This window comes from Toxorhynchites rutilus, chromosome 3 (genome assembly GCF_029784135.1).
Source record: "Toxorhynchites rutilus septentrionalis strain SRP chromosome 3, ASM2978413v1, whole genome shotgun sequence".
Taxonomy (NCBI): domain Eukaryota; kingdom Metazoa; phylum Arthropoda; class Insecta; order Diptera; family Culicidae; genus Toxorhynchites; species Toxorhynchites rutilus.
The window spans coordinates 90,103,707-90,128,097 of record NC_073746.1 but is presented as its reverse complement, the minus strand read 5'-3'; the positions used below and the strand labels follow the sequence as shown (position 1 = coordinate 90,128,097).

Here is a 24,391-nt window from a genome sequence, read left to right as displayed (position 1 = left end):
CCCTGATATCCTGACAAACACTCAAATTTATCTGATTTTTCAGAAATGATGCTGATTTTTTATGCATCCATTAAGGAGGGACTATACTCTGGAAGGTCGAAGAATAATGGACTTTCGTGATTTTTTTTTCGAATGTTGGAATTAAAGATAGGTGTTGGGATATTTTGGTGATTGGTTAAGGTATATTTAATGATGTATTTTTAATTTTTTGGATGCCAATATAGTGATAATTACGCTGTTGGCAGCTAGGCGCGTTGATGTTAGCATTAGCATTAGCATTGAGCAAGTTGCACAACATCGTAGGTGGTACGAATTCAGAACTGTTACGTCAAAAGCTCGCCTCCATCCGTTACTGACGATTGGTAATATCTCTTAGATGAAGGCATGCTTTCTCTAACAGTAAAGAATTGTCCTGGCCACGTCCTTGCAACTGCTGAGGAAAGGGAAGGAATGTTAGTTCGATATTTACTTAAGGCAGCTAGGCGCGTTGATGTTCTCTCTAAGACAGTTCTATGTTGGTAGTACTTTTTTTTCAGAATCTAGTGGACCGATTTGGCTAAAAAGAAGTTTCAGCATGTAAAAATGAATTATCTAAATTGTTACGTAGCGGTTTTTGAGCATTCGAAAATGGCGATCATTTGAATGAAAATTAATTATTTACATTCTTTATTTACACAAAAATCGTTTTCTGAAAAATCATGAAAAATTTTAAAATTGAGATATCAAAAAACGCCTACGTAACAATTTCAATAATACAGTTTTTCATGCTCAAAACAAATTTCAGCCAAATCGATCTACTAGATTCTGAGCTAAACGTACCACCAGCTGGAAAAACTATGGTTTCGAGAAAAACGCATTTCAAGATTCGTAAAAAATACTACATTCCTTGACCCCAAAGTTTTTGCTGTAACTTTTTAACCCCCCTATATTTGCACCCGTGGCCAAGTGGTTAGCGTCTCACGTTATCATGCCGGGTGTTCGGGTTCGATTCCCGTTCTGACCGGAGGATTTTTCGTCAAAGAAATTTCCTTCGACTTGCACTGTGGTCACGCGTATTCTAACTAAAATTGAAGAAAAAATATTATTATATATTATTATATATTCAGTTATACTATTTTACGCATAAAAAGTACACAGTAGCAATATCACAAAAACACGTACGGTCTATGAACTTTGTTCTACAAAGATGTCTCAAATAATTGGAGCTACAACATTGTCGAACTATGTATACACCTCTATCTATAAAGATAAGAAAGTTAGATTTTTTATTTCACCGAAAATTTTGGTCACCCTATTTTTGACAACATGAAAGCGAGCGCTCTATCATGAGTAACAACTTTGTCCAAGACAGTTTTCATCTAGAGAATAACTGTCGAGCTCTAACTGCTAAATTCCACTTAAATGCATCTCCTGGACCATTGTGCATTCCCTTTCGAACAAAAATACCTTTCACTACGATAAGAAACGATGGTCCTAATACGTTTAAAATTTCCATAAAGTCGCTGTAAAATCGTGGCACTCAACATGTTAAACAGAAAATCTTTTGAAGAATTTTAGTAAATAAAGGGTGTGTCACATCAAATTGCATCACGAAAAAAACGCTGTAGAAATTCGCCCAGTAGACCGATCCTTTTGAAAATTTTAGACAGTAAAATAAAAACTATTAAACAACTTTTGGAATTTTCCATTTTTCATACTTCGAGTCCAAGCCCGTATGCACGCACCTTCCTCTTTACCCCGTCCATAAGGTTCTGTACAACGTCAGGTTGTAGTTTTTTTTGAACAGAAATCCACTTTCTCTTGAAGTCCGCCTCCGATTTGACAACTTTTGGGTTCTTCCGGAGGGACTGCTTCATAATCGCCCAATATTTCTCTATTGGGCGAAGCTTTGGCGCGTTGGGCGGGTTCATTTCCATTGGCACGAGGGTGACCCCGTTGGCTTCGTACCACTCCAACACGTCCTTTGAATAGTGGCACGAAGCGAGATCCGGCCAGAAGATGGTCGGGCCCTCGTGCTGCTTCAATAGTGGTAGTAAGTGCTTCTGTAGGCACTCCTTAAGGTAAACCTGCCCGTTTACCGTGCCGGTCATCACGAAGGGGGCGCTCCGCTTTCCGCAAGAGCAGATCGCTTGCCACACCATGTACTTTTTGGCAAACTTGGATAGTTTCTGTTTGCGAATCTCCTCCGGAACGCTGAATCTGTCCTCTGCGGAGAAGAACAACAGGCCCGGCAGCTGACGAAAGTTCGCTTTGACGTAGGTTTCGTCATCCATTACCAGGCAATGCGGCTTCGTCAGCATTTCGGTGTACAGCTTCCGGGCTCGCGTCTTCCCCACCATTTTTTGCCTTTCGTCGCGGTTAGGAGCCTTCTGAACCTTGTATGTACGCAGGCCCTCCCGCTGCTTGGTCCGCTGGACGAATGAACATGACAAATTCAGCTTATTGGCGACATCCCGGACCGAACTTCTCGGATCACGTCTAAACTGCTTAACTACGCGCTTGTGATCTTTTTCACTGACGGAGCATCCATTTTTGCCGTTCTTCACCTTCCGGTCGATGGTTAGGTTCTCGAAGTATCGTTTTAGTACTCTGCTGACCGTGGATTGGACGATTCCCAGCATCTTACCGATGTCCCGATGTGACAACTCCGGATTCTCGAAATGAGTGCACAGGATTAATTCACGACGCTCTTTTTCGTTCGACGACATTTTTCGAAATTTACGAAAAATTGACAGTGAAGCATGGCCAACGTGATCTATACACTCTTATCTGATTATAAGCGAAAGCTGAAGACATAATTCCAAAAAATTAAATTTCTACAGCGTTTTTTCCGTGATGCAATTTGATGTGACACACCCTTTAAAACCAATCAATCAAACATTCTTAAATGTACCTGCTTTGGTATTTGGACTTTGCGAAAAAGATTATGGATTCCGGAAATTTTATCATAAAACATGTCACATTCCAGGTCAAAGTTCTGTTCGACTATTATAATAGCGTTTATGTCGTGACTTTTCTGTCGTCCAAATATTGATCATCGTAAAAATTCTTTTAACTGGTGCGCTTCTACCAGCCAAACACAAAATATAATCAGTTAGCTTCACGAATTCCTTAAACTTCAGAAATGTATTTTCCTTTTCAGAAAATACACGACGATCTGCAGCTGATACGGATTATATGTTCCAACTTTGTTTGCTGCCAACGGATTTTGATGATTTGTATACCAATCGAATAGGAAATACTCTCAGAATCAGTGCTGAAAAAAATCGTCTTCGCTAAGCTTAAATGCTCCAAACTCCAAACGAAAATCAAAATGACAGATCCAGACAACCAGTCAATATGAGCAAATGAACTTTTGTTCTTCAATATGTTTTGAAGGTTATTTTTTCACCCAGTGTCATTTTCATATTGATAATTCGAGACGTCAGAATTGAATCTCATTTTTGCTAAATGAACATCAGCTGTTGTTTACTTTTAACCTGAGGCTGCTGTGTGCGGATGGTTTTTATTTAGTTCGAACTTTTGTTGTATTGATGCTTACAATACGATAAATACAGCGTTTAGGGATCATCGCAATTTAAACTGGTTCGCAAAACTTACTGGGTATAACTAACAATTCACGATTTGTAATACCCAGCTTCGCTTCAACTAGCAAGCAGTTTGTAGTCTCTCCTAATGATAATGTCACACACAACGGTTTTGCTCCATACAAAATTCAAGAGCAAAATCAATTCAGAGGATCGAAAGAAAATCTTGTTTGAAAACAATCGCTCAGTGATGCGACAGAGAGCTTTTTGTCGCCAGTTCAACATTCCATGCGCTGAATCGGAGTCAGTTGCTGAAACTGTCTACTAGGGTGCCAATGAATGTATGGGAAAAAATCGACCCTGAAATTTCAAAAAGTTATCTTATACAAAATGTTCACCACCTCGAAAAAACACCCTGTGCAAGATATCAGCTCAATCGGACTTGAGGGAGAGTGGCGCAAAGCGGTCAAAGTTTGTGTTTTTTGAAAATCGAAAAATCACACTCGGGGGGAGTATAGGAAATCGGAGTTTTCGAAAAAAAATGTTGATGCCAAATGCCTTAAAATTGCATCAAACGTCGAGATCTAGTTAGTTATCTCGATTTTCCATTCGGAACTCGTCGTGTCGTGCAATTCTAAGACATTTGGCACCAACAATTTTTTTTGGAAAACCCCGATTTTCGGTGATCTATTGTTTTTCAGAAAAACTTAAATTTTAACGTATGTGACACTAATAAATGAAGTTCGAATGAATTAATATTTCGCATAGGGTATATTATCGTGCAAATCAATTTTTCTCAGCAGGTTCCTAATGAAATAATGAATGAAATAACTAATTTTATTGGTACCCAAAACCATACTTTTCGTCTTGTAAACCTTTTTTTGTGCGGGGGATAGGGACCGCATGAAAAAAAACCTGCAAAACTTCACCAGCAGCTTTAAAAAATCGTGTTCGGTACACATTTTGAAAAAAGTTTTTTTGTGCGGTAGATAGGAACCGCATAAAAAAAGTTTCCCCCAAGTAAATAACTCAAATCCACGCCATTCACCGTTCAATTTCCTTTTGTTTCCCTGCTTTGCGATGGAAAACTTTGCCTTTTCGGTTGCGCGTGGCTGTTTTGTGCTTTTAATTGCATGTCGAAACGTGTTGCTGTTAGAAATCATGTCATGCAAAAACTTAGAAAAACTTAGAGCATTTGATGAGTGGAAGGGAATGATTTCAGAAGTGGATAATTGAGACGCAAATATGCTTTTTTTCGCACTGAAATGCATATAAACCATCGAAAAAATCTAAATGGACGATAACTTTGTCAAATATGCTACTTTTCATACACCGTACAAAAAAACCGCACAAAAAAAAACCGCACCGCACAAAAAAAAATTCGCGCAAAAAAACCGCACAAAAACAGGTTTTACTGTACATTGTATTCCCTTGGCTTGGCAGCCACACAATAAAGAAAGTTCTACTTGTTTGCAATCCCACTCCTATGGAAGCGATCCTCGTCATTTCTTATATAGATAGATTGTTAGAAGCATTTCTTCACAATGTCTTTTGTGATGTACATTTAATTCCTAAGTCAATATGATTTTGTAGAGATGGAACTTCAAATCAAAGCTTATATATTTGTGCACAGACGGTCTGACTGCTCAATTGAAATGTCTTTTGCGATGTGCATTCAATTCTTAAGTTAATATGATTTTGTAGAGGTGGAAATTAAAGCGAAACAACGACATTTGAAAATGAAATTCTTACTCTTACATTTTCATGAGTTTATCAACTCCTAAACCTTCCAATTTCGTCCCTTAGAATTGTGCTTCCTGTGGCAGTCACACGGGTCAACCATGCTCGCATTGCTTTAGGCATAGGGGACCGATTCTAAGCGAGGAATGTTAAAATGTCAACCGAAGCCTCTTTGTTTCGCAATCATGGAACTTCGCTTGTTCATATAAAATACATGGATGAAGAAGTGCCGATATTCACCCAACCAAACTCATATAATGATTGCAAATGGGACAAACAAAGCGGCATGGCACCGATCGTCCAGAAAAAGCGGTAAACAAGCGAAATAATTCCGCAGTCCTGTGTCAACAATGCCGTTTTGTCTTGGACATAAGCCTCTATATTTTTTTAGGGCACTTTGTGCCTCACTAGTAAAAAATTTTGTGTTGGAGAATTCTAATAAAATCATCAAAATTAACAGCACCTTTAAGTGGCAGAAATACATCATTTCTTTCAATAAGATCAATAAATGCTTAAAAGAACACTAATACTAGTAGCCTGATGATTATTACAACTTTTTTTCTTCACACTCAAAATACGGTACAAATTGATAAAAAAAAATATGAGACAATGGTCGAAAATACGGTACTACCCCGTTAAAATCGGTACGTTTGGTCAGCCTAAGTAGTTATGAAATGTGGAATTATGGTGCTGGTGGTATACCAATACAATACAATGACATGGTGTTAACGCAAAATTATTCTATAGTGACAATGAGTAGAAGAATCGAAAAATGTTCCGCCGACAGAGAACAAAAGATCGTCAATTGATTTGATTCAAAATGTTACTTGATAAATTGTAAAACAGAAAACATTCCATAGTCATGATAGTTTCTATCAGCTGAGCAAACAACAAACTATAATTTACCAACAGTGCTTAAGAAGATTGTTCCAATTAGTACGCAAATATCGCAACAAATGAGCGCTCCCAACCTACCCAAGTCACTACCGTAGCCGAAGAACCGGTCCACGCGGCGGTAATAAACTAGAAACAATTTTCCCAAACATAAAAACTTTTCGTTACGCTAAACTTCACTATTTTTCTCCCCACCAACCAAACGGCAGGAATCCGCTGCGAGGGGAACGAGCAGTCCGTGTTCTCGGGAATTGAACATAGTGCTTTTTTCGCACGACCATGCGCCAATCATCATCGCTGGAAAAGTTTGACCCCGCTCATCACACACTTACGTAAAGCGAGAGTCATCAGTTCCTTCCCGTTTTTATCTCTCACTCTTTGCACCGCGGCGTCACATTACCGTATAAGTTGCAACATTACGAGTCACCTCACTAGATTAGATCCCCATCGATCGTCCTCACATGTCCCGTAGCCCGGAGGGGAGACCGGGACAGATCTCCGCGAAGGTTTGTTTTTATTTTTACGAGGAGAATCGTTACCCGCTAGCGCACTGATCCCCATCATCAGGCTCGCGGCCCCACCGAGAGGTTGTACAGAAAAGGGGGGCCTGGCACACATATTCACACACATATGCACAACCGCAGGGCGTTCATTTATCTTTGTTTGTTGAGCGAAAAAAAATGCTTTAGCCATTGAGCCGGGCAGCGGGTGAGCGTTTTGCTGCCGCTGCTGCCTGCCCGGTCCTATGTTTGCGGGAAATATGCTGATGTTTATGTGCGAGCAAAATGGAAGTGTGTTCCTATTCTCATGTGACGACGGCATTTGTATTCGCGAATGTACAATTTGCCGTTTGCGGGATCCGGAGATGGATCTATCGCCGCCAAGAATGAACGAAAGAGGGTTTCTTTTTACGAGAATCGCTGGGACTTTTCCGTGTGAATGTTTTGTTTCGGTGATGCGACAGAGATAATATAATTTAATACATCTTCACGTCGCTTGGTACCCGATGGATGGGGGGGACTGGTCGGGGGCGAGCGGAGCAAGGTTGGCGAAATGTTTTATGCTCGAAAGCCGTATCACGATTGGAAGATCTGTCAGACTTTGGTTCCGAAGGTTTTACAGCCTTCTTGGAAGAAAGATTACGGTATGTTTAAATATAATCCTATTTTTGAGCGAAATCGACGGCTGCGATTTGTGTGTCACACAACTCCGAAGAGAATGTATTATTTTTATAATGTGTATTTTGGGATAAACATAATAGAGAAGCCAGAAGTCGAAATTATCGCTTTTACCATTATCGATTGCTTTCAAAAGCTTGAGTGATTCTTGATTTTAACAATTACTATAATTCCACTAAGGTTTTTAATCTAATCAAAATAATTTCAAGAAATTGCGAATGAAGCAGAGCCTAATTTTTCCGAATTAAATTTCATAAAAATTGTCAGATAACTAAATATGAACTAAAATGAATTACTGATTGAGTCAATTTACACGATAAATTGATTTTGTTGATAACTTTATCGGTCCGTTCAATCAACAAAAACTTTTCTCCACCTTCGGTGGATGCACTCAATTTATATTCTCACGAAGCTCATAAAAAAATTCTCGGTAAAAAATGACACATTTATCCGCAATTTTCGGGAACTATGGTTGACGTCGAAACTGCTGCAGAATTATCTGTCGGCAGGTAAAAGAACCATATAAAAGCAAAACCCTTTCTAGGCCCTTTTATGTACTTCGGAGAAATGTCACACAACCGAGCTGGCGTGTAATAAACACATCGCACTGAAATGTAATTAGATAAATTTCGGAGATTTATGGTAGGATTTTCGGTTGTACCGAGGTCGGAACCGCGTGCCAGACAGCAAGAGAGATGAAAGCCAGAAATGAGACCATAAATCATACTCCATCACCAGTTTGCGTGTACGGACGGGGTTAAGCTGCTGCTGCTCGTCTGCTTTTCTGCATATTTCTCACACCCTGATGTTTGCATCATTTCTCCGCATCGTGCTGACACAGTGCGCGAACATAAAGTGCCCTAAGAAATGAGAAGCTTTCTTCATGGCTATTTGTTTCTGCCTGAGGTTCGTGCCTTCGGGAAAAAGACAGCAACAGCATGATAGTGGAGATGAATTTCCGTGAATAATTTTTGTTTTTCTTCGATGCACTGAGATTACCTCAGTTCACCGGATGGGAGAAATTACATGGGTAGCGGGGGCAAAGTGGCCATCTGATTGTTTGGTAGTACAACTATTGACTATTGATGCCGTATTGATAGTCACCTTAAGTTTGTAGAAACGTTATGTGTTTTTACTATGTTTTTGCACGCATGAAAAAATTTCAATTAGGACTCTAGTTGAATAAGCTCAGCTTGTTTCATACATGCACGATGTACATACTTTTTCGATAATGACTTAAACAAATTTGGTAAAAAAAGCAACCCATAAATCTATCCAACTTAGCATGATATGTGTGAGCTACATCTTGTGACTTCTTACAAGGTGACCTCCTTACCTGCACACTAGGAAAAGCCTCGAAGAAAAGCCTTTTTTTTGCAATGATGGAAAATGTCCTTTTACCTTTTGTTTTTGTAATATAAGCTACAATATTTTATGTTTCCTTTGAAAAAAATAAAACTGATTATAATTATGTTTTAAGTCAGGATAGCGCTATAGTGTATGCCGCAAAGTTTTAGATGACAGTCGAGTATGGACTTTTGTCAAAGACGCCAACTTTCTATCTCTTATAACTTTTGAAATATATGTCATTTTTGCATGGAGACTACTGGAAAACTTATGTTTTATTCGTAACATTTTCGCGGGAATTTACACACATACGAGTAAAGCATTTTTTATCCCATTTATTCATTCATGAGCCTATGAGCCTATTAGTGTTTCGCTGTAAACGAATTTATTCGTGCACATGTTAAATGTTCATCGTAACTATATATATATATATATATATATATATATATATATATATATATATATATATATATATATATATATATATATATATATATATATATATATATATATATATATATTGTCACTTACAAGGCTTACAAAATCACCTTATTGCTTCTTTGATTATGCAAAAATCAAAACAATATTCCTAGTGCAGCGAAAAAAATCGAAAAAAATATTTTTTATATACAATGAAAAATTTGGAAATTTGAACACTATTTATTTAATTGAAAAAAAAAACTGTATGTTCTCACGCACATGCAGTGAAAAATTTCTTCTTGACTTGTTGTATTTTCAACGAATTTGAACAGAATTTTCTGCCCAAGCTCTAAATTCGCAGTTTTGTTACATAAAAATGTCTCCAAATTAATACATTTTAGCAGCCAAAAAAAATTGGAGTATTGCCAGATACTTTGAGAAGTTTTTAGTTCAGTAAAATATTGAAATAATATTTCAAGTGCAGCGAAAAAAATACTTGTTGATGGTGGCAATTTAGTTGTCACGGCCTTACAAAGGGTTGAACAATTTCCGACATTTTATCTATTTTATCTATAGGTCTTATAGTAGGTTTTAGAATTTTTTGTGAAATTTGAGAAAAACTTTGACTTTTCCAAAAAATAGTCTTGAGATTTTTTAGATATCAAGTATGCAGAATTGCTTAAATGACCAACGTATTTACATCCACAACCAGTGTTGCCTCACGTAAAGATTTACCCGGAAAGGTACAGATTTTTTCTTTATTTTTGGTACTAGATTCTGTACTGTACAGGGTACAGATTTCTTCCATTTAAGGAATTTCTTTCATCTGAACAAAGCAACATTAAGGTGCATAACGACTTTTACGTCGCAGTATCGCTTGGTGCCGCTGATCATTAAAGCATTTACAATGCAATAATTGATCAGTTTCTTAAAGACGGAATCCCTTACAAGAATCGTCTGGAAGTATTCGCGTTGGACAGTGCGACCGTAATCAGGGGAGTTTCGAATTCCGTAAGGCCCCAAACTAACTAATTTGAGACTAACGAATTCCAGGTAATACAGAAAATTTTGGAACTCAAGTCGCTTAAAATTCACACCCTTCGGCCACCCGTTGGGTTTCGTTAACGGCGGTGGTGAAAAGATATATTTCACGATTTCCGGAGTTAATTTTGTTGTTCACCATGAATGTGACAAAAATCAGTCTGCTTGCAAAATATTTACTGTCCCTAAAGATTTGATGACAAAACCACGGTTGCTTATATACTTTGTCCAAGATCAACAGATTGAATAGTTTGTTCCAGGTTGAAAACCCTGAATTCACGATGCTACATGAAGAGCTGAAAGATTTTTATTTGATCATTCTCACTAATATGTGCGAGGAGTTTTACGTTACTTCAATGTCCAATGCTTTTAAATTTGAAGATCACTTGAAAAGCGGCAAGAATTTTTAGGTTGGAATGGCAGCAGAAGATAGTATCAGAACAATGGACAGCGAGAGACGGATTATTTTTAAGGATATTTGTCGCAGTTGGTTCATGGAGCTGATCAAGCCAATGAGAAAAAGATTTGATTCTGATGATCCGATGCTCAAGGCTGCGGCAATGTTAAACCCCAAAAACTTTTCCAATTTGACAAGCATTAACGATGTTTAAGAGGCGTTTCGAAAGTTCAACGATGAGAATATGCAATATCTGGAGAATGGATTCCGTACCTTAAAGGTAAAATTACTTCGCAAGGTACTTACAGTTTCAGAAAACGATTTTGTTGCAGAATCAGAATTATTTTCAGTTTATTATGTTTTTAAGTAAAATCTTTTTATTGAAAGCCAAAGTTTTGTGAGCATATAAAGCGTAGCAGTTGGATTTTCCACAAGATTTTTCAACTATTTTCATTTAAAAAAATTGTTTCACTGCCCAACAAATATTTATTCGTATAACTAGCGTATTTACAGCATCATATATCCCATATTTTGTGTGGTTTATGATGCGCCTAACTGGCATGCAAACATGTAACAGTGGAAGTTATATACATACATGACAATTTCTTGCGAATTAAGTCGGATGAATACACGACTTACACGTCCATCTAGTGCGACTATTGTCATACGTATATACGATTTATTACAGACAAATAAAAAAAAAGTTGATGGGTCTGACCTAGGGGCACGGACACAATCTGTAATTTTGTCTCTTTTGATACATTAAATGGAAGCCTTGAAAAAAAATCGTTTCCTGTATGAACTTGTATACTTATACGGGTTAGATGAGATAACATCGTAGTATCGGGAACCAATTTCTGTTCAAAAATGTACACAAAAATACCATTAAAGCCATTACTACCCTTTTCTTCTGTTTATTCAATTATGCAGAAGAAGACAATTAGTCATCATTTACCATTTTTAAACAAAAGTCTAGATTAGGATTGGGCGATTTTGGATCGATTTTCAGAAGATCGATCTATTCCACATCGATTTTCAGAAGATTTTTTCCTTCGATTTTTTCGATCTTAGAGTTTTTTTTTTCAATGTATATCGATTTTAAACTTACCACCTGACAAATTTTATAAACAAATTATCATCATTTGGATAGCTTTCGAGGATGTCAAATAAGTGATAATGAATAGGGTTAAGCGATCTTGAGTCGATCTTTTCCTCTCCCATTTATATTTCAGATTCCTAAGATGATATAAAATGTACTCAATTACGATATAATATGATTTATTGTTGAAAAATGTTCCACAGCATAAAATACAGTTTTTCTCAGTACTACATTGATTCAATTTATACGTTCATGCGACTCACTTCACCAGCCTGATATGCATATATGATTCGGTTTAGATCGATTTTACGGTAGCGTGATAAACCGAATTACGACTTAATCTGTTGTATTACATAAAATCGATGTTTTTTCATTTGTACGACTTTGGATAAAAACAATGTATACTTTGATCGACATTGTATATGGTTTTGATTCGATGCTGCTTCATATGCGATTTAGAGTTTGCCGAGTTGGGCGATTTAATGTTTGCTGGGTGGCCACGGTGAGGTTTCTCGTGTTTTGTCTCGATATTCCAAGTTATTTTTTTTTAAACTGTGCCAGATGTACCCCTTTTTCACGAAATAACTTAAGGATTATGAAGCCAACGCTACATATGTAGTTCATAAGGGTCGGTGGCTCATAGCGGTGTTTGGGTTTAGCCATTTTGTTGAAACAGAAGTTTGAAATCAACAATAAAACATTACAGGTAGATCTGATTACGAAAAGTATATCCAGACACCGGAACATTGTCAGAATATTCGATTGGCATCCACTTCCAAATCCATGCTGAACTATATGGTGCAGAAATCCAGCTGCTCAGCAAATCTAGGTTCCATAATGAGCTCTTGTGTTTCCTACCCGTGTCATGTACTTGGTATTATTGTTGGATGACCCTGAAACCGCCAAAAAATCTCCTGTGTTAGTAAAAAAGACAGATGTTATCATCTCCGGAGTATTTTCATCGCATGATTCCCCCAGAAATATGTTTAATAAATTAATTTCACGTTTTTTTATTTATATCTTAAAACATCACAATGATTTCGTCACAATCGTAACTGTGACAGGTTTCCTGATTTCTAGCTCCGACCAGATATTCCTAATTATTAAACATAGAAGATGGACATTTTTCACTGTGATTCACTATGCAGTGACATTTATCAATACAATTTTCTAGAGGATATCCACATTTCAAAGACCTATACAAATAAAAATCTCATTTCGCAAGGTGCAAGGTATATTATTAGGAGTTTTGGTCTAATAATAACCATCTCAAATTTCAGAACTAACTTGCGCTTCAGAACAAAAATAATTATTAGTGTAGTCACAAATGAATTAGAACTTTCATGGCATTTTTCATTTATCAGTACATTCTACAACTTCAATTCTTTGATCAAGATTTGATACTAGTATTTCTAACATGAAAATAGAATAACTTTTTTAAAGTTTCCATGCTCTATAACTATATACAGGTAAACTTCGATATAACGTACATTTCACTTTCAAAATTGTACGTTGTATCGAATTGTACGAAGCATAATAAAGAACTCACAAACGTAGTCTATAATACATTATTGTGTTGCTGCTTTAGTAAAGCTAATGAATAACTTCAATCAGAAGACGAAGCCAGCCTTTCTCATGATGTTTCCCTTCGTACTGTTGATTAAAGCTTGGTTCATTTAGAATCCGGAATCACAAAACCAGCTGTAATTCGGGATTGATTGAAGGTACAAAACTTGTTTTAGCATCACAATACAGATAATTCATTGTTCTATCAGGAAAAAAATATTGAATTTTCTTTTCCTCTACACTTTGGAAATGTGTATCGAAATCAAGGTCGACATACAGTTCTACAATTCAGCATAAATAAGAGATGCATTTTTTCCGTACCAATTGTTTACTCGCTGGTTTATTTGTCGGTTGATAACGACATAATTTGGGGCATTGAATGCGCTGAAAGCTCCTATCAATAAGGGAAACAGCTACAGCAGATGCAAAGAAAAGTGAGGAAGGAACAATATTCATCAGCCCCACTGGTTTGTCATCATGACGATAAAAAATTGCAGAGCGAATCATGACGGTATTTTTAATTGATCATTCCCATATCATAATTCGTTCATGACAGGTGACAGAAACCAATAATCGATTCCAATTTCGGCTAGAATTTCAAACAAATCGGAAGCGGAAATGACATTTTTATTTTATTTTCGCGATTCACTTAAAAGGATTCATTGGTTTAAAAAGTTAATTAGCTCAGAAATTGGACATTAATTACATCGGATGCATACAGAGCGCGTATCGAAAGCAATATCGATTTCCCACTTACAGTTAATTCTCGCCCGGTATGCGTTAATGAGGGCGGTTTCCTACGAGCGGTTAACTTTCAAACCCCACACAAACCCACCTTCGTATCAACGCCCAGGATAATGATACCATATCCGTTGCCCAATTTCAATTACAATGAGTCGTCACGTTTTTCGGGGCACCGAGCGGCCGGTGATGCTTTGTTCACAACGTTTGCTCTTTTTTTTTTTTTTTTGCTCTTGATGAAACTCTCTTAATTCACTTGTGTAGTTTTGTTTTTATTCCACTCATGCTCACTATTCTGATGCTTGTCGCTTTCCAGTTTCCAGCTTCCACTTCACATTCCACGGTGCTCTTTTTGTGCACTTCTTTAATTTGTTAGCACTTATGAGTCACTTTTTTTTAACATAACCTGAAATAATGGACACTTTCGTGTGAAGCAAAAACTGCACATATCCACACAAACTCCCCGAATGTGACAGGAAAAAGTTAACATAAATTGATGCCAAAATGGGTTGATGTTTATCTGCCCTGCGCTGGCTGCCTCGCGTTTAAGCGCCGGTTGGTTTGATTCATTGATCAACGCGCAAAACCTGCCGAAAACCTGATTTGCGGCGGTACGTGGTGATGGGGAAGTGGTGGGGAAGAAACCGTGAGTAAACACCAGAAAGCAAGAACTGACAAAATATGTAATCGATATTTCATCGCGGGGCTTCTTCATAAATGCGCTGGCTGCCGTCAGAATCATTCGGACGGAAAACATTTGGAGCATCTAAGGCCGTCGAAGATTTCCACGTTTGCTTATGGAATGCACACGTTTTTGGTGTATGTTTCAGACAGCACTGCCGACAGGTACAGGCAGCGCGAAGCGGAAATCATTTTCAACTTTCTTCGCGAGATTCGTTTTTTTTTTGGCTTGATTGAGCTTGCTGAGCTGAATTTCCGGTATTCGCTCGGGGTATTGAATTGTGTTCCTCGACCTCGACCATTAAAGATGATGGCCGTTCCAATCCAGTTTAATTTTGTTACTCGCGTCGATCGGGCGTATTCCGAAAAAGGGGGTTCCTTAACCTGGATAGGAAAAAAAGAGCTACAACTAGGGTGTTGCCTTGGTTATTATCGCATTACAACAACTCCGTGGAAAGGACAAACCATGTAAGGGGGAGAACAATCGCCTATTGAAATCGCGCTGTCAGCCATGGTAACCGATAGTGGCGGTGGTGGTGGCGGTTAGTCCTAACGCGATTGCAAAACAGTCGTCGAGTGGATTGAATTTGCAAACAACCCTTTCGAGCGCACAATAGAATGTCATGCAATTTGCTGTTTTCGTCCGTCCGTAATCGCAGACCGCCTTTTCCAATCCACTTGCTGCATGGAGCTCTAATGAGCGAATGCATAAAACGCGCGGTTGAGTATTCGAACAAAATGTTTCGACCGCCGGCCTAATGCCAATCATTGCTGTGTGGCATTTTCACTGCACTACCGGTACTGGAGCCGGTTGGCACCGCGCGTTGGTGGGCTTCAAAACCGCAAAAAAGGTGCATTCGCAAGCTCCCGATGGCATAACACTTCACAAACGGGTGTTTTACGCAAAAAAAACCAACTACATTTGATACGACACGTTCGGAGCATTGGACCGACCAATGTTGTGTGTAATTCGGCCTATGTGAGTGATTGCATCGATGGGTGAGCACTTACCGCCTATTTGATGTAGTGATTGTTTTTCACAATCTACGGAAAAAAATGATGAATGAATCCCACTTGAACACCTCTTATTGGCTACATAAATCAAAACATACATAACACAAGCTTGCGTTATGGCACATAGATGGCACTTCTATTGCCAAACTCATATGATTTTTGTAAAGTACCAACCTTCAAGCAGTACGTGTCGAATTCCCATGAAAATCTGACGCTAAAGTCATAAGTAACACTGGTTTTAATGAGACAATTTCTATTATTTTCAATATAATGGAAAAACAAAAAAAAAAAGAAAATTGTGTGTTCGCTTAAAGAACAAAATATTTAGACAAAATTTGAAACCCGCGTCGGCCTCTGGTTATCGGAATTGTTTGTTTGGTTCCCGCTCAATCCTATGATGGACCGACAGTAGACTTTTTGATTGAGAAATGTCGACAGGGATCTATTGTAACAAAGCTTGGAATTTCACACACTTTGTTGCACTTTATTTTATTTTACACGAAATTTGATACACATTATTTGATCCACTTCTTCTAACAGAAGAAAATCGCCGAACTCCTAAAACGCGTTTATCCTTCGCACCTGCCACAGACAAAGTAAACAATGGATACAGCTGAAAATGTTATTATACTTAAGGTGCATCTGAAGGGCGAACACGAAATTATTGCAACACATTCAACAGGGCATAACTTTTTTACCATTGGGTAAAAATAAACCAAATTTTGCACACTTTCTCATTGATGTGTATTGTCTACATGCTGTCAAACTCGAAGTCGTGTTTTTCGATTCAACGAAAATGGAGGTGAACCAACGCGAGTCGAGAGAACAAATTCTTTCCAAACACCTGGAATTTCGCACCGGCAGTTGGGAAAATTGTTGAACATTCACCATTCAACCGTTCCAGAGTGTTGAAGCGGTTCCAGGAGCGGTTGACGTTGGACCACGGCAAAGTAGCTGGAAGAAAACTGAGACCGGAGAACAAAAAGACGGAGGGAAAGGTGAAGCGGATGATTAAAGCAAATCCCAACGTCTCAAGCCGTGATTTGGCTAAAAAGATCGGCATGTCGCAGAGCTACGTCCAGAATGCAAAGAAGAGAGCTGAACTACTGTTGGAGACAACTGGCAATACCACAGAGGATCTACCACTTGGGCTCGCCAGTGACAGATTCAACTGTCACTTGTATCGACGTCACGAGTGAAGCAATAGAGCGGAGAGTTGTCGTTTCCGAGTAGATGAAGCACACTATGTGTTCACTTCATCATTGTCTTCCGTACAATACACGTGCTCCCTTGGCCGAGTGGTTAGCGTCACAACTAACATGCCGGATGTTCGGGTTCGATTCCCGTTCTGGTCGGGAGAATTTTTCGTCAAAGAAATTTCCTCCGACTTGCACTGTGATCACGCGTATTTTAGAACTTGCCACTCAGAATGCATTCAAGGCGTGTTACTTGGCATAGAAATCTCAACTAAGTACTAATAAAAATGACGCAAGTAATACTACGTTGAGACGGCGAAGTTCCTCTAGGAACGTTAGTGCCATTGAAGAAGAAGAACAATTCACGTTTTTATGAAGATGAATAAATTTAGTTATTAGAGTATTTTATGAACAACATTATAGTTCTTTTATTTCAATCATCTCGCGAACGACAACACAAAAGTGGCGACGAGTGCGCGAATAAATGCGTTGTTTTCGCGGGAATTCGGTCAGTTTTTGCACGAGAACGTGATTTAAAATATCACCACGCCGCCGCCAAAAAAGAGGAGAAAACGCTCCTACAGCACAATGACGGATCAGCATTCAGCAGACCAGGCATCGGGAATCAATGGACCCGGACAGCAGCGGTTTGTGCAGCAGCAGCAGCATCAACAGCCTCCCGGAATGCAGCAGCAGAATATTCCTCCCGGAGTGCCTCAATGGAGCCCCACACAGCAGACTCGAACAGATGCTATTATCGTGCAAATATTGCAGCAGCTTCAGCAACAACAGACCGTCACCAATCAACTCCTCCAACAGCAGCGTGAATCAGCCCAGCAGCATCAGGGTTTTATGCAGCAGCAAGAAAATCTATTCCGAAATGCACTTTCGACTATGCAAGTCAACGTTCCTCCCAATCCCGAAGTTATTCTGGACTCTTTGGCTGGAAATATTCGAGAGTTCCAATACGATCCAGAAAATCACATCACATTCGCAGCATGGTAAAGGGTGTGTCACATCAAATTGCATCACGGAAAAAACGCTGTAGAAATTCGCCCAGTAGACCGATCCTTTTGAAAATTTTAGACAGTAAAATAAAAACTATTAAACAACTTTTAGCATTTTCTTTTTATTCATACTTCGAGCCCAAGCCCGTATGCTCGCACCTTCCTCTTTACCCCGTCCATAAGGTTCTGTACAACGTCAGGTTGTAGTTTTTGTTGAACAGAAATCCATTTTCTCTTGAAGTCCGCCTCCGATTTGACAACTTTTGGGTTCTTCCGGAGGGCCTGCTTCATAATCGCCCAATATTTCTCTATTGGGCGAAGCTCCGGTGCGTTGGGCGGGTTCATTTCCTTTGGCACGAAGGTGACCCCGTTGGCTTCGTACCACTTCAACACGTCCTTTGAATAGTGGCACGAAGCGAGATCCGGCCAGAAGATGGTCGGGCCCTCGTGCTGCTTCAATAGTGGTAGTAAGCGCTTCTGTAGGCACTCCTTAAGGCACTCCTGACCTGCCCGTTTACCGTGCCGGTCATCACGAAGGGGGCGCTCCGCTTTCCGCAAGAGCAGATCGCTTGCCACACCATGTACTTTTTGGCAAACTTGGATAGTTTCTGCTTGCGAATCTCCTCCGGAACGCTGAATTTGTCCTCTGCGGAGAAGAACAACAGGCCCGGCAGCTGACGAAAGTCCGCTTTGGCGTAGGTTTCGTCGTCCATTACCAGGCAATGCGGCTTCGTCAGCATTTCGGTGTACAGCTTCCGGGCTCGCGTCTTCCCCACCATGTTTTGCCTTTCGTAGCGGTTAGGAGCCTTCTGAACCTTGTATGTACGCAGGCCCTCCCGCTGCTTGGTCCGCTGGACGAATGAACTTGACAAATTCAGCTTATTGGCGACATCCCGGACCGAACTTCTCGGATCACGTCTAAACTGCTTAACTACGCGCTTGTGATCTTTTTCACTGACGGAGCATCCATTTTTGCCGTTCTTCACCTTCCGGTCGATGGTTAGGTTCTCGAAGTATCGTTTTAGTACTCTGCTGACCGTGGATTGGACGATTCCCAGCATCTTACCGATGTCCCGATGTGACAACTCCGGATTCTCGAAATGAGTGCACAGGATTAATTCACGACGCTCTTTTTCGTTCGACGACATTTTTCCAAATTTACGAAAAATTGACAGTGAAGCATGGCCAACGTGATCTATACACTCTTATCTGATTATAAGCGAAAGCTGAAGATATAATTCCTAAAAATTTAATTTCTACAGCGTTTTTTCCGTGATGCAATTTGATGTGACACACCCTTTATGCCAGGTACTTGGACTTGTTTGCAAAGGATGCGGAACGGCTCGACGACGAAGCCAAAGTAAGGTTACTGCTCCGAAGACTGGGTACGAATGAGCACTACAGGTACGTCTCATACATCCTACCTAATGCTCCAAAGGATTTCACGTTCATCGACACAGTGAAGAAACTGAAGGAACGTTTTGGCATGAAAGAGTCCACAGTTAAGAAACGATACTGTACATTAACCGTCACGAAAGCCCCGACGGAGGACTATGTTACGTTCGCTTGTCGGGTGAATAAGATGTGCGTGGAGTTCGAGTTGGCCAAATTGACGGAAGAGCATTTTAAATGCGTCATGTTCGTTTGCGGTCTGAAGTCGGAGTGCGATGCGGAGGTACGCACCAGATTGTTGACGAAAATCGAAGACAACAACGATGTCACCTTGGAAGCACTGATGGAAGAGTGTCAGCGGCTGATAAATTTAAAGAGCGATACTGCTATGATAGAAAGTCCTGGACGTGTTCAGATCATCAAGAGGAACTTTCAGCAACGGAAGCAGTATGGTAAGCGGTTCAGAGATCGTCCAAAAGAATCACCAAGAAACGAAGAAGAACGCAAAAGTCCGGCAACTCCTTGCTGGAACTGTGATGCGATGCATTTTTCTAACCACTGCGGTTTCAAGAGTCACAAGTGCGCCGACTGCAAACAGATCGGCCATAAAGAGGGCTATTGCTCAAGCGCAAAGCGGTCTACGAAGGCATCAAAATATCAGCCACGAAGGTTCTCCACCAAAACCGTTATTACATCGGTCAGCAGCGTCGAATGCAAGCGTCGTTACGTGTGGGTAAAGCTGAACGGTACTCCTGTAAGATTGCAGCTCGACACAGCGTCTGATATTACTATCGTGTCCGAAAAGATGTGGAATCGGATCGGCCAGCCAGCAGGTGTTCCTGCGAGTCAGACCGCCAAATCAACATCGGGAGAACAACTGGACCTGCAGTGTGAGTTCGTCAGTGACGTCGAAATCAATGGCACGACGCATAGCGGACGCATCTTCGTTTCTACACATCCATTGAATCTGCTCGGAATCGATCTCATCGACAAGTTCCAGCTTTGGTCATTACCAATGGATAAATTTTGTAATTTCGTGGGTGGTTCCAATGATATCGTTTCTCTGCAGAAAGCGTACCCGAAGCTGTTCAGCGAGACGTTGGAGCTTTGCTCCAAATCTAAAATTCAACTTTCGCTGAAGGAAGCGTGTAAGCCAGTCTTTCGTCCAAGAAGGCCGGTTTCGTACGCTATGTTGCCAACTGTGGACAAAGAACTAGACCGACTAGAGTCTCTGCAAATTATTTCACCAGTGGACTATTCAGAGTGGGCGGCTCCAATAGTCGTTGTGCGAAAGGCCAGTGATAATGTTCGCATATGTGGCGACTATTCAACTGGATTAAACGATCGGCTCCAGTCACACCAGTATCCCCTTCCGCTGCCACAAGACGTCATTTCGAAGCTCTCCAATTGTACAGTGTTCAGTCAGATTGATTTATCTGATGCTTTTCTTCAGATGGAAGTGGAGGAAAGCTGCCGCCAACTACTCACCATCAACACCCATCGGGGACTGTATCAGTACAACAGGCTGCCTCCTGGTGTCAAAGCTGCGCCGGGAGCATTCCAGCAGCTGATGGAAACGATGTTGGCAGGTCTTCCATGTACTGCAGGCTACCTAGACGACGTGGTTGTGGGAGGCAAAGATACTAACGAACATCAGCGTAATTTGCATGCAGTGCTGCAGCGGATTGAGCAATTCGGATTCACAATTCGGCCGGAAAAATGCTCATTTGGCCAGCAGCAAATCCGTTACCTGGGTCATATCTTAGATCGTCATGGGCTTAGACCAGATCCAGCTAAAATCCAAGTCATAAAGGACCTAACGCCACCGAAGGACATCACGGGAGTACGCTCCTTCCTGGGAGCCATAAATTATTACGGAAAATTTGTTCCAAACATGCGGGCTCTCAGGTTTCCGCTAGATCAGCTCCTGAAGGATTCATCAGCATTTGTGTGGACGCGCGAGTGCCAGCAGGCGTTTGAAAAATTCAAAAAAATTTTGTCGTCAGAGCTGCTTTTAGCACATTATGACCCGAAGCTGGAAATAATTGTCTCGGCGGACGCATCTTCCATCGGCATTGGGGCAACAATAAGTCACAAGTATCCTAATGGCCACGTTAAAGTGATTCAACATGCATCTCGTGCGCTTACACCGGTTGAACAGCGCTACTCGCAAATTGACCGGGAAGGATTGGCAATAATTTACGCTGTTACTAAATTCCACAAATTTATCTATGGGAGACGGTTTCGGCTTCAAACCGACCATGCACCGCTTCTCAGAATTTTCGGGTCCAAAAAAGGGATTCCGATCTATACAGCCAATCGCCTTCAACGGTGGGCATTATCGTTGCTCTCCTACGATTTTTCGATCGAGTACATTCAGAACGACAAGTTCGGCAATGCTGACGTTTTGTCCCGTCTTATCGACCAACACACCAAACCGGATGAGGACGTCATAATTGCATGTACCACCTTGGAAGAAGATTTGAGGTCAGTAGCAATCGATAGTACTAATCAACTACCTCTCAGTTTTAGTATGGTTGAAAGAGCAATGGCATGCGATCCGTTGCTTCGAAAAGTTCACCGCTTCATCCGTGAGGGCTGGCCCAAATCTAGGTCGGAAGGTCAAGATTGGGAGATGTCTCGGTTCTTCGATCGCCAGGAAGCTCTGTCAGTCGTTCAAGGCAGCATAATGTTCGGCGACAGACTGGTAATCCCGACTGCCTTCCGGAGGCGGTGCCTCAACCAACTACACAGGGGCCATCCAGGCATACAGCGTATGAAGGCCATCTCACGTAGCTTCGTGTACTGGCCGGGACTTGACGAAGAGATTGTGAGCTTCGTTAAGGGTTGTCATCACTGCGCATCTGTAGCACGGCCCCCTCCGAAAGCGGAACCGGAGTCGTGGCATTCCACAACGGCTCCTTGGCAGGGAGTCCATACATACTACGCGGGTCCTCTGGACGGAGAATATTATTTGCTAGTCATCGATGCGCACACCAAGTGGCCAGAGATCTTCCCGACAAAACAAATAACATCGAAGGCCACGATCAATCTAATGCGTACGTTGTTTGCAAACAAGGGCATGCCTGAGATTCTCGTGACCGATAACGGAACGCAATTTAAGAGTGCTGAGTTCAGTGAGTTTTGCTGCGAGAACGGAATCCGGCACACAACAACGGCTCCATTTCATCCGCAATCAAACGGTCAAGCTGAAAGATTTGTGGATACTTTCAAGCGGGCCGTTAAAAAAATTCAGGTGGGAGAAGGCTCGATAAGGCAAGCACTGGACATTTTCCTCCTCACTTACCGTTCCACGCCGAATCCAAATGTTCCAGGAGGGAAATCCCCAGCAGAGGCGATGTATAACCAACCGTTGAGAATATCGCTAGACCTTCTACGTCCACCGTCGACCTCAGAACCATCATCAAACCGCAAGGGTACAGCCACCGCGCGGTCTTTCAGTCCGAAAGATTCCGTATATGCAAAAATATATGCCAACAACAAATGGTCTTGGATTCCAGGAACTGTAGTAGAAAGAATCGGCACAGTTATGTATAATATCTGGGTGGAAAACAAGAAATTAGTCAGGTCACACATCAACCAGCTCAGAGAACGATCTGCTACGGGAACAACAACAAAGGAGCAGACTAAGCAAGGTCTGCCGCTCAACATTTTGCTCGATGAGTGGAAGCTATCACTGCCAACATCAGCAGCATCCCCGTCTGCTCACCACTTGTCGGAAACGGAAGTCATCGAACAAACTCAATCCACGCTAGTTCGTCCATCATCCCCAACATCACCAAATAGCATCCGATCAGCGACATCTTCTTCTTCATCACCATCGACGGCATTTGAGTCTGCCGTTGAAAATTCACCTATGGTTCAGCTACCTCGGCGATCTTCTCGAACCAGAAGGTTGCGGTGGCCTTCCAGGGAAACTAAAGATTCTAGGAGGGAGATGTTGGAGACAACTGGCAATACCACAGAGGATCTACCACTTGGGCTCGCCAGTGACAGATTCAACTGTCACTTGTATCGACGTCACGAGTGAAACAATAGAGCGGAGAGTTGTCGTTTCCGGGTAGATGAAGCACACTATGTGTTCACTTCATCATTGTCTTCCGTACAATACACGTTTTTATGAAGATGAATAAATTTAGTTACTAGAGTATTTTATGTACAACATTATAGTTCTTTTATTTCAATCATCTCGCGAACGACAACACAAAACTATCACTGGATGCACATCCATTTTTCGATGGATTTAGGAAGTGATTCCAAGTGCCCCTTTTAGCTGAAGCTTTAAATTTTACGAGATAAATGCGATAAATGCTCTGGGAAATACAATTTTTGTGGGCTTTCAAGTTTTTTTTTGACCTTCATGTTGAGAATCAAAATAAAATGCCTTTGATGTTTGAATATAAATGCGAAATGTTTATTCCTTGTTTAAAGAAAAAACTACACTCATATAGAATAAGCAAATAAATTGAAAAAAGGCATTCAGTTTTCAAAGATTGATCCAGCAGAGATCGATTCTCTGGTAACGATCCAATCAGTGATAAAGTAATCCCTATGCCGTTTAGAAAATTGATCCGTTAGATCGATTTTTTGCTAATGATCGCCCAATCCTAGTTTGAACCCTCCTGTACTTGGGCAAAATCATAACTCGCATACTCGCGCACATTGTCATAGACTGTGCGTGCCTTTGTAATTTTGCTATTGTTTTTTGCTGATGCTATTTTTAGGCATTATTTGTATTAATTAAAGCATAAAAATATACAGTGATTTACTCCTAATGGGTCATACCGCTCAGTGTTGCATTAGAGGCGATTGTGACCTGTAATTGGACTTATCAACAAACACAACACAATTTGAAAAATATGTTAAGAAAAGTGTGCTGAATACAGGTGGTTCAAAACACTCCTAAAAATTTATGTTGAGGAAACATGCACAAAGGAGGTTTACAAAAACATCCAATTAGAGAATCATATCAAAATATCCAATTATTCGTGTCGCATTACAGGTCTGCCCAATTAGCTATATGTCCAATTAAAGGCGAATCACTTTTTCTAAATAAATGAAAATTATTGATTCTCGGTCTGTGAGACCGATTAACCAATTATACTAGAAACATAAGAACTATCGATCGGA

At 40.5% G+C, this 24,391-nt stretch overlaps 2 protein-coding genes across 3 annotated transcripts in view; one reads left to right on the top strand and one right to left on the bottom strand.

The window, feature by feature from the left end:
* Window positions 1-24,391, bottom strand: part of LOC129775715 (uncharacterized) — a 269,934-nt gene that overhangs the window by 220,792 nt on the left and 24,751 nt on the right. The gene's annotated exons all lie outside the window — the stretch shown is intronic.
* On the top strand, window positions 17,430-23,291 carry LOC129773304 (uncharacterized protein K02A2.6-like). Its single transcript, XM_055776904.1, has 2 exons — window positions 17,430-17,842; window positions 19,157-23,291. Exons 1-2 carry the CDS (start codon window positions 17,430-17,432, stop codon window positions 23,289-23,291), a joined length of 4,548 nt encoding a protein of 1,515 aa, XP_055632879.1.